General features: G+C 34.5%; 1 protein-coding gene across 1 annotated transcript in view; it reads left to right on the plus strand.

Annotated features, from left to right (window-relative positions):
- The window catches only part of LOC149551586 (S-adenosyl-L-methionine-dependent methyltransferases superfamily protein), a 177850-nt gene extending 176522 nt beyond the window's left edge, over positions 1-1328 (plus strand). The window contains exon 9 of the mRNA XM_089787102.1: positions 864-1328. Coding sequence (XP_089643228.1) covers positions 864-953 — 90 coding nt within the window. The 3' untranslated portion in view covers positions 954-1328. The remainder of the gene's footprint in view (positions 1-863) is intronic.
- Positions 1329-11655: the final 10327 nt, after the last annotated feature.

Raw genomic sequence — 11655 nt, forward strand, 5'->3', positions numbered from 1 at the left:
TCACAAGGTCCTCCAATTAATGACTTGTTTATAACTGAGTGAGGTTTGGGACTAATTATAATACTTACCATCAATTTCATATGTAAAGTTTGAAAGAGATAAACTACGTTAGGAATACTTCACTAAAACTGGTTAAGGAAACCAGAGAGATCTGCATGAGATCCATGGGAAGGTTGCAACTCAAAACCTTACCTTGGCACTGGTGATCCTTATCTTACTCATCTTTTTTGTTATCTTCTTTTAGCTTTGCCTTTTAACTTCTTAGCTTATGGAATTTACAATGCAGTAATAATCGATTCCATGCCCTCTCATATCTTTCTTCGTTTGTACCTCCAATAATACATTGTTCCCTACAATATAAACTCAGTTTGCATGTACGATTTAACAAAGTTTCTCAAACAGTTTGAAATATATTGAAAATTGAAGCTCTCCAGTTGACTCCTTTTCTCCCAACAATCTTGCCAACTCATGAGAAAAGCATGTGGGGTTTGACTGTATTGGCCAATAAATAATTCATCATAACCTGTGTTGTATGAAGAATATCAATTCTTGAATTATGAAATTGGCCAATTCTTTATTTTATGGAATTAAAAGATCTACCATCTGCACTATATGTTCTTGAACCTTCCCCTCGTTCGCATGTCCATGTTTATTTCATTCCTATTATATTTTATTTTGTTATTGAGACTTTTGCGATAATCTTACAATGAGATCTTGTACATTCCAAGTATAAGTTTTAGAGCATTAGCTAGGAATAAATAACTTATTTTGATTAATGCTTCAAACTGCAAAATGCTTTCTATTTTGTTTTATAAAATCTAAACACGTGTCAAAGGACTTATTCCATATTTTGTGATTTGCAGCTTCGGTTTGATCTGCCTGTACTTTACAAATTTCACAAGAAGCGAGAGGTTGATATAATGGTGGATCTTTGGCGCTTCACTCCTAATTGAGTGAAATTATTGTATGCCACAAAATTTCCATTCGATGATGAAAATTTGAGGTTAAATTATTTATACTATAGACAGCATTTTCTGGGTAGAGGAAGCATGTTGGTTTTGAAATAATTCCATCTTGGCATTAACTTGGTAAGTTTTTTTTAAGTAGAACCTAAATGCCAATGGTCGATGAATGACTTGTATCTATTTTCAGATGCTTGGATCTTGATGTCTTACTGGACCATGCAGAAACTATTTCATATATGATGTCTGGTATAGCAATCAAAACGTTTTCCCACACCAGTTTTTATTTACTAAGCTGTCTGTATATATAACAATAGGATTGAAGTCAATAAGATTTATAAAAATCGATGAATAGATTTTGGGCTATTCTAGATGTATTTTCAAAGGTAGGGAGAATCATATTCTGGGATGTCGGTATGCCTATGGTATGGGAGACCAGTAAGGGGACATCATTTTCAGAAATGGGATGTAAAGGCACAGAAAGGTGCTTAAATACAAACCTTTTTATGTATATAAACAACACAAAACATCACAAGATTGTGAGTGCAAACTAAAAAATTAGGAATAATTTATAAATATAAACACAATAAATGAATCATTGAACTGTCAATAGACATAAAAAACCAGTTGATTTATTTACTCTTAAATAAGATCAACTAAAAAACATGCATTACTCCATAAGATTCTTGAAAACTTAACGAAAAACCATAATTTGAAAGGTCTTTTATCTAGGAGTGATTAAAGTAATTATTTATGCCCGTTCCAACGCTTCAGAGTATGGAGCAGTTACCCTAAAACTTATACTGGGAACAATGGACAAATAATCCTGAATGCCTTGTTTGCAGAAGCTGATAGCTACAGGGAGTATTTTTTTTGTCTTGTGTTGTCTTTGTGAATATGAGTCAACATCACCAAAGAGGTGCTCAAATTTGAGTATTATGTTGGAGAATGTCATATTTAACCAGAATAGTGATTTTACTTGCTTATGTCAAGCTTGAGTTTTAAAAAGGCATCTCCTTCACAAGGTACAGGCCTCTCCGCAATAAACCAAAGTTAATATGAAAGTAAAAGTGGCAATGTTTGTGATCACATGACCTTGTTCTAGCTCACCGAAAAATTAGAGTTTAAAAATAGGCATATATCAACTTTGAGTAAAGCATAAAAAAAGTTATTTCCTTTAACAATGTACATGCCCCTCCATGAAAAAGTCAACATTTGTAATGGAAGTATAATTTGCAACATGTTATGATCACATGTCCTTGTTCTAGCATGCCCAAAAATTCAATAGTGTAAAAGGTAATTGAATGGTCAATCACTCAACCTCTGATAGCTTTAAGTAACTTGAAAACAAACAAATTGGCAACCTCCTTATTTGGATTGTGTGACACTCCATTTAGGTGTCAAAAGTTTAGAAACACAAGAAGGGGAAAATACATGAATCATGTGAACATATACTCTCATGCAAAGTTCTAGCCATAACCAAAAGTGACAATTTTATTATTTAGGTGTGATTCAGACAAATTGGGTAGAGCAAGTCAGAAAAAACAACATAAAAGAAAAATAACATTTTATTCGAAGTTGTTATTTGGTTTTGTTCAATCGTATTTCTATCTTTCATTCATACAATGGTTTTATTTGTGAGAGCAAGGCAAGAGTTTAAAAAAGATCTATAAGATTAAAGTATCATGGATACGGTGTTTTTAGTTTTATTGTAGTTCTTCAAGCATACATAAAATCTTCCTTTGCCAATTATGTCAGTACATTTTTAAGCATCAAGCATTGCTATATCAACAATTACAACAAGTTTTAGAGATTTTTGTAGAGATATAAGGACAACTAGGATTTGAAATGAATATTTCATTCTTCAATGTCTCTTAGGTTTGTACTAAATGAGTTTCATTACAAGAGTGTTGTAAAAGGGTTTTTACATCTTGGGTTTCATCTTTGCCAAATGGTTGTAGGTTTCAAGGTTGACAAGAGTTTGCAAGAACATTTAAGTAGGAAACCACATTTTTCTTCATATTTAAATCACCAAAGATTGTTTTGGGTGTTTAAAAAATGTTGCTTGTGGTTTCATAGAGGATGCATCATTTTTCAATTCATTGAATCTATTCTTTGTAGTGTCAGCTAAGTACCAAAAAATCAAAGACACTATCCTAAGGCATTTTAGTGCATAAGAGCTAAACTTAGCTAAAAATACGAAGAGATGGAATGAAATTGTAAAGAGTTTAAGAGATAATGGGCTATTCCAAATTGCCAAATTCCTCATCCTAGCACAAAGCAAGAATTTGGTCATTTCTTGTACCAAGTACTACCCTACAACCCCACAAATGGAGTAAATTACAAGCTAGGAGAAATGAAGTCATTAGCAAGTTGATTACAAATTTCATAGAAGAGGCGTTTTTTTTTTCTATTATATAAAAAAAATAAAAAATCCATGAGTGCAATGAAGCGTGATACCATCATGTATTTGATTTCTAATAGCAAGTGGGAAAGCATTGATAATAAGAAATAAAAATGTTCAATCAATTATGAAGATGACATGAAGAAACAAATTCAAGAACTCTTTATGTTCATTGCCTTGCTTTTCCATGTAAATCTCGGAAGAAGCAAGAGCATTCAAGCCTTGCATATTCTACATTGTGAATTCCATTTGTGAAGGTGAGATTTTCTTTGATTAAAATATTTTTTTATTAGTGAACACATTCATGTGTAACTATGTGAACAAGTAAAATTGTAACATTCACTTGATTTTATACCTCCTAATCTATACAATGGCAAGTATTTGATCTTATTGTTGATTTGATAAGGCAGATTGATGGAACATAAAATCACCTCTACAAATTACACCTATTATTGGAATATTGGAAGTCCTTTAGGTGTTATTGTAGGGTCGATGGCGGTACCTTTACATATTCCATGGGAGCCTTGGACGACTATATGTGCATTATAATTTTATAGTATTTAAAGGTAGTCGTTTCAAAACAACTAGATTGGTTTATTTAGCTTCCTATATTTACATATGGTATCTTCGTACCCCTACTTGCTACCTAGCTATCCTAGTGATTATTAGTCCTAACCTATATATAGGCAGGGAACTAATGTTTTTAATTAGGCCCCCATTTTATTAATTGGCACTTGAAACAAAATTCAACTCTAATTTTTAAATGACTAACATTTTAAAAATCAAATTCTAGAAGAATATTCTATTTTTCTTTTTGGTTCAAGATATATTTGCTAGGATTATTTTTATTTTTAAATTCAAAAAATAAGTAGAAAAAGGTACAAAAGAATTTATTGAGTTTTTAGAATTGGTCAATGTCATTTACTCTGCCGAGAGTTTGATTAATTAAAAAATTCGTAAATTATAAATCACTAATGGCATATGGGGGCATGTGGAGGAACTCAAGCTCAACAAGCTGAAATAATGTGATATGATCGTTATTCTCGGGGTTTGAAATAGTGATGGTGGAACTGAAATCAATGGAGTTCATTTCTTTCATACACTCAGGAAACATGTTGACACTCGCCATGTCGTCTCATTAAAATGATTGGTCTGGCTCTACACAAAGGTATTGTTTCAGGCATAATAAGAGCAGCTAGGAGATATCATGAGGTGTCCATGCCTACAGGTTGTCACTATACTTAATTGCTCCGTTGGTTAAAATTGTTTCTCTCAAGGTTGATTTACGAGTTTTTTTTTCTTCTAAAAACAAATATCATACTATTAATACTTAATTGCTCTGTTGGTAAAATTATTTCTCTCAAGGTTGATTTGTGAGCTTCTTTTTTCCAAAAACAAATATCATACTATTAATTTTATATAATTACAATATTTAAAAATGTGTTTATACATTATTAATATTTAAATTTTAATTGATTCTACAAGGGAATATTTCATAATTTAACCAAATATATAAATATTATGTTTTAATTATTTATTTATTTTTGATCGATAAACGACCAAGGCCGGGATATTATATTATTACTAATAAAATAATTACAATAGTGTTCCACCGTTCAAATGGGCACTGGTAGGAAAGAATGGGGGAAGAAAACCTCCAGTCTAGCCAGGGACCTCAGTCCTATATTATTACAGCATAAAAAGGGGCATACCCCAGTCAGATAATCCTATCCATTAGATTAAAATAATTGAGTACATTGATAATCATTTACATCACTATGAGGAGCCATCATCGTAGGATTCCAATATTTCCTTTTTCTGAAACATAGAGCCCAAATTCGTTCATCCTTGGTTGATTGTCTTGCAATCAAACTGGTTAGTAATAAATGTTAAGATAAAATTCTTACAAAAGCAAGAGAATACATAGATCCTAAAAATAATAAAGAAAGTCCACAGTCGCTGCAATAAGATCTCCTCTATACATCAAAATCTTAAAACTAAAAATGCCTTACCAAACCGGTCAGTAAAGAGAGATTATATGTCAAAACAAGATCAAGTAAGTCACACAACTAATAAATGGATTAAAATTTGAATGCTCACTTTCCATAACCACTACCAAAGCTATCCATAACCAATTTCATTTCATACCCTGGCCATCACCCCAAAATTGCATGCCCAACTTTAGATGCCAACATATAACAGCTTTACCCAATAGTAACATATGCATCGTAGGAGAAAAGAACAATGAAAATCAATAGCATTAACCACCATCCATAATGAATTCCACTATTTAAACCAATATATGTGAATATACCGAGGACAACTTAGTAGAGAAAATCTCAATGTAACCCATCCCCGATAAATATTATGTTTTAATTTATTAATAAAAACTTTTATAAAAACTATTTTTAATAAAATTAGGTTTTTGATTTATATTTTTTTTAAAAACTTAATTTAAAAAATGGAGTATTATAAAATTTAGAAATATACTAATTATTTAATGATTTTTTTTCGGGATGATATACTATCCAAGGGACCTAATATCTAATTGTGACACAAGACATGTAAGGCATGAACAAAGACTCGATGTTAATAAATTCAAAATAAATTATAATTTAATAAATTTAGGAGAGATAAGTTTGAAATTGATTATTTACTTGTGTGATTTTAACAATTTATTTTATATTTAATTTATATATTGAAAATATTTACTAAATATATTGCTTTAATTTTATCTTGTTATAATTTGGCTTTCTTCAAATTAGTTGTTGATTTGTATTTAATATATGTTCATTTTACCTGTATTTAGGAAAACATTTGGAAAAATACTATTTTTTAAAATTTCATAATGTTAAAATTGTGATATTGGTATCATGGGTCAAAAATCTCTTCCAATATTTGTTATAAAGAAAGTTCCTATGTACAATTGGGTGTTGGTATATTTTGTTCTCCACATCTATGTAAGCATTTGTTGCCCTATTACTCTTTGCAAATTAGTCAATCTAATAAATTTATTTCCTTCTACTTGCTGCAATAGTCAGGGACTCACATTTTGCTTAATCTTTTGTGACAATTTTTTTGTTATTGTTCAGAATACTTCACACAAAATAGAATGTCTACTTCATCGCTTGTGATATTAGACCCATCTTTTTATTCCCAACCTTTTATTAGGCAAGGATTCCTGCTCAACAAGAGCTCTTATTCATTCTATTGTTATTAACTCGTCGTTTTGATATGTTTCTTAGATAAGATAAGATATGATAAGATAAATTTATTAATGTTCAACAGTAGACCAACGAGGGTCTAAGGGACTGGAAACATTACAAAGGGCAAATGCCAGCAAGGGGAGCACCAAATGGTGTTTGCAGAAAGAATGTGAAAGCAAAACAACAAAAGAACCAAAAAAAGAAATAACAAGTAAGAACTCCTCACAGGTGAGAAGTAGTCCATAATGGAAAGGCGGGAATTAGAGCAATCAAGTACTCTGGAAGGTTGCCTCTTAGGTCTACTAGAGGGATGTTGTTGAGTGTGATCTCTGCGGGGTCTTACAGATCTGGTGTGAACTAAGATAGTGCAAGGAGGCCACTTCAATCCTCGGGCAGGGACTGTAGGACTAAGGAAAGAGGTGACGAGTTGTGTAGGGGTTGATGTCGAGTAGAGCTAGAACTGTATAGTGTGCTCGCAAAGCCACACGGTTTCCTGAAGGTAGAGTGCAAGACAGTGCTGGTCAATATATTTGAAGAATGAGGGAAGAGGTTGACACTCTCTAAACAAATAGTAGAATCTCTCTTGAATCTCATAGTAAATGGGACAACGAAAAAAAAGTGAGACTCAGTCTCAACCTCCTCGAGGTGACAAAACTAACAGATCCTATCCTCCCTACCAATCTGGTGATTAGTTTGAATATGTAGCCGGTGAGATCCCACTCTAAAAGATCCCAGGGATCGTAGCCATATGCAGATGAAGCCCACCTGGGGGATTCCTCCAGGTCGTGATAACATACTATTTGTAGATGTCAAGTCTAATATGCTCATTCAACTCTCATTGAGATGGAAGAAGATGGGTTGGAGCTTCCAAAGAAAACTGAATGGGGGGAAGACGATCCAAACTAATACCAATTGAGCCCAAGAGGGTAGAGACTTGGGTGTACTAACAATGAGACCTGTGGCCATAGTCCAAACCCGCAACCTCGATAGAGGAACATAAAGCCAAGTAGGAATATCTATGACGATCGTTAGAGGAATCAACGAAGCTCCAAAGCCGATGAAGAAGCCAAACTAAATCAAAGATGGTCCACAATCTGAAAGGGTTAGCACCAAACTTTGCCAGAATGATGTTGTGTGGTGTGGACTGGTGACATCTGATAATGCACTGAAGGAAAAGAGTTTGGACTCTCTCAACAGAGGCCCAGTGAGACTCCAAGAGGGAGGGGCCCCAAACAATAGAGCCATAAAGGACAGTCGGCTTGACCAGGGAGTTAAGAAGGGACATCTTAGTCATGGTGTCCTGGAAGTGGTGTCGAAAGCACTGTCACTCAAGAATAGCGAGGGAGCCGAGCCCCTTGTTGACTCTGGGCTGCATGGGTGGTCTCAGGTTGAATCGAGGTCCATAAAACTTAACCCAAAAGTAAGTATATGAAGATGCAATCTCGATCTCGGTACCCTAGAAGTAAAAATGGAGGTGTGATATCCTCAAACAATTGAAGACCATAACCCAAGTCTTGCCTAGATTTACAACTAGCTCATGTGAGTCGTAGAAAGAGGCTAAGCCATCAAGGAGTCGCTGAAGATCATCGGGGGAAGATGCTAGGAGAATCACATTATTAGAAAATAGGAGAATAGGGATCAACACCTGATGTAAGTAACAACCATTGCCAAGGAGTAAGCAATCACGGAGAAATGTCTCAAGCTCGTCGATGTAGATGCCAAAGGGATTGGGGGAGAGACGGTAGCCTTGTTTCACCTTGATAGTGCTCTGGATAGGATCAGGGAAGCCCTATGGAGTCCTGAATCTACCCACAACACACTCGTATAACCTCATAATAACTATAAGGAGAATCTCTGAGATCCCGATGTCCCTAAGACTCTGAAAGAGAGCCGCCCGAGGAATAGAGTCGAAGGCTTTGCAAAAGTCAACAAAATAGCAGTAAACTTTCGCTGAGTGGTGGCGAGCCTCCTCAATGATGGCCCAAAAGGTCAAAATGTGATAAGTGGTTTGAAAATCTGTACGAAACCCAACCTAACCACTAGCCCGACATTGTTGCTGATCAAGCTCTCTGGACAAGATACCTGTTCAACACAGTCGCATAGAGTTTGGCGAAGGTATGCCCAACCATGATGGTCCTGTAGTTCCCTAGGTCAGAGGCTGGTATAGATTTATGGATCAAATAGATAATATGTCGTGACCAAGAGTCGGCAAAGCCGACACAAACCACTCGATTAAAGAGCATTGTAAGAAAGGGACCCATAACAAAGATACCCAGCTTGAAGAATTCAGCTTGGAATCCTTCATCATCTAGAGTTATGCTACTATTCATAAGAGGAAATTACAAGATAGGTGTGTATTTTCTTATCCAAATTAGCATGTACATATCTAATTTCCATTTATATCAAATGCACAGGTGGTGAAATTTCAAGATTTTATATGAAAAATATGTTTTGACACTAAGGATGATGAAATTGAAAAAAGAGGATTTAATCAAATAAGTGTACTACACACCAATAAAATTGTCTTTTACCATTGATATTAGTATTTAGACAAAGTAGAGAGTACCCTTCCTCCACTTGATTTGCTCCTTTTAACAAATAGAATTGTTCAGAATAATCTCTTGTATATCAAATTAGGTATACTTCCAAAATATCGTATGGGCAGTTCCCTAATAGATTCGCCAATCTATTGGTGCCCAAATCAACAAATTGGAATTCCTATGAGCTCACCTATTTAATGCTCGGATATCAAATTAGATTTGGCCAACTGGCTAGAATGATCTTTGATCTTATTCCTCTATGCTTTTGATGTTGCAAGACCAAGGCAGGTAGACTTTTTCCTCAACCTATATCTATTGGTTGATGGTAGTTTTTAGCAGATAGTATTCTTAATTCACTTGACACTTGTTCTTTCCAAGGTGGAAAATTACTTCATGAATAAACTAAATTATAAACTAGCTTGTTAATTATAATTGCATTTTTGTTTTCTGAATAGATTATGTATTAATGAGTATGAGGAAGTAATGCATTACTTAGCTTGAAGGAATTATCAAATTACTTTAAACAATATCAATTCAAAATCAATTAGACCAGTGCCTTTATATACAAATTGGAATCACACAACTTCAAAATAAATACTTCCATGTATAACGTAATGATAAATTACTTCTACCATCCACCAAAGGGTTTCTATATGTTTTGATTCTTTGAATTATTTTCAATTGGTCTTATTGAATTTAATTTCATTGAAAGACCAATAAGATAGAATGAAATATGACAACCACAATTCCAATATGATAATCAATTTACAAATGTATTAAATTTTCTTCACATAAGATTACATAAATTGGTATCGATTGCTTAGAAAAAAAATCATCAAGAACATTATTTACTTAGAGATATGTAAAGCAAATAGTTGTAACATAAAGTTAACTAATTTATGTTGAAAATAAAAAGATGTTGTTCGTGGACAAGTAATAAGACCGTCCATGTGGTACTTTTGACAGTTCAACCTAAAAAGGAAACTAACTTATGTATACTTTTTTTCCTTTTGTTCTAAGAGAGTGAAATGAAAACTTGTATTATACTTTGTAATCTATATATTATCCCAAAGACACAAAATGATCCTCTATATATAGAGGGGGATTTGGTTACTTGGCGAAAGGGCACACCCTTTCACCAAGCATTACTACAAACAAACTTTGACTGTAATGCTCTGCTCGGAGATCCTTGGAATAAGGATTCAATACAAGCCAATATAATTTTTTTTAAAACAATTATGGATGTACACAACACTCAACATAAGAGGATCACAAAGATCACAACGAAAGACTTAACCACAATCTTGGCAACCAACGAATCTCTAAATGCCACTACCGAACTGGCACACACAAATAGAAAAACGAAGACCAAAGACAACAATAGGAAAAAGAATCTAAGGTCTATCAAAGCATGGAAAATTAAGTAAACCCAAAGGGTACTTAAAACACCAAAAAATGATCCAAGAAAACTAGTGGAGATGTCCCCTGTTTTTCGCACGAGGATCACAACAAACAAAAATCTTACGTGAGGAAGTGCAACATGCCATGTGAGAAATTACCTTTCACACAAGGAAATGCACCAAACGATGCGAGGAAGTACTTGGCTCAGCAGCCAAAACACCAAAAAACCGGTGTGGGGTTTCGTGTGAGGAAGTGTGAAGAGTGGTGCGAGAAAACCCAGCACACCACATGAACTTTTGCACATTTGCGCAAGAAAGTGAAATTTCGTGCGAGGATCCAAAACAACATGCCAAAAAATAGAAAGTTAAAAAGAGAAGAAATGAAGTTCCTCCACACTGCAGAGTACCAGATCCACAAATCGAGGCATAGGCACTCAAACACTAAATTGCAGGATGAAACTACAACAACCATTTGAAACAAGTAGTAAAAGAACATACTAAAAGTAACATCGTAGTGTGCAGAAGCAACATCACAATGGACTGAAACAACCAAGTAAATGTGTGGTTCCTCTCAACCGTAATAGCCTCATGAGACCTCGAAGGCCCTAGCCATCCCTTGTGCATAACATCCCAAACTGCCAACTAGATATTTGGAGCTATCTTATAAGGACGTCACTACTAAAGTGTAGTAACATCATATGCTAAACATCATAATAAGGAAATGCGTCAATACTAACATCATCCAAACATGATATACAAGCATTCCAATGAAAGCATAAATCATAAGAAAGCATACTTCGGAACCCGAAGTACCAAGTGAAAACACCCAACAATGGTCACACTGGGATAATAGACCATCTCTATACATCGGTCCATTACAATGGTATAGGTAGCTACGCCTCCCAACCACGTGAAACCCATAGGTCCACTCCTGCCATGTTGATGGAGATAATGATCCAACCACAAACACATATAAAGTAAGATGTCCATGGCTAACACTCACGCCAGATAGTGGTGATGACTCAAACCAAGAACATGAGACAATGCAAGTACTACAGGTCTTGGTCAGACAATGAGATACTATGTAGGGGCTAACATCATAGAGAATTGCTTGGCATCAGAAAGCCCAAGCTAGTATTAGCA

This window comes from Cupressus sempervirens, chromosome 6, assembly GCF_028749045.1.
Source record: "Cupressus sempervirens isolate cs-2001-9-10 chromosome 6, ASM2874904v1, whole genome shotgun sequence".
Taxonomy (NCBI): Eukaryota; Viridiplantae; Streptophyta; class Pinopsida; order Cupressales; family Cupressaceae; genus Cupressus; species Cupressus sempervirens.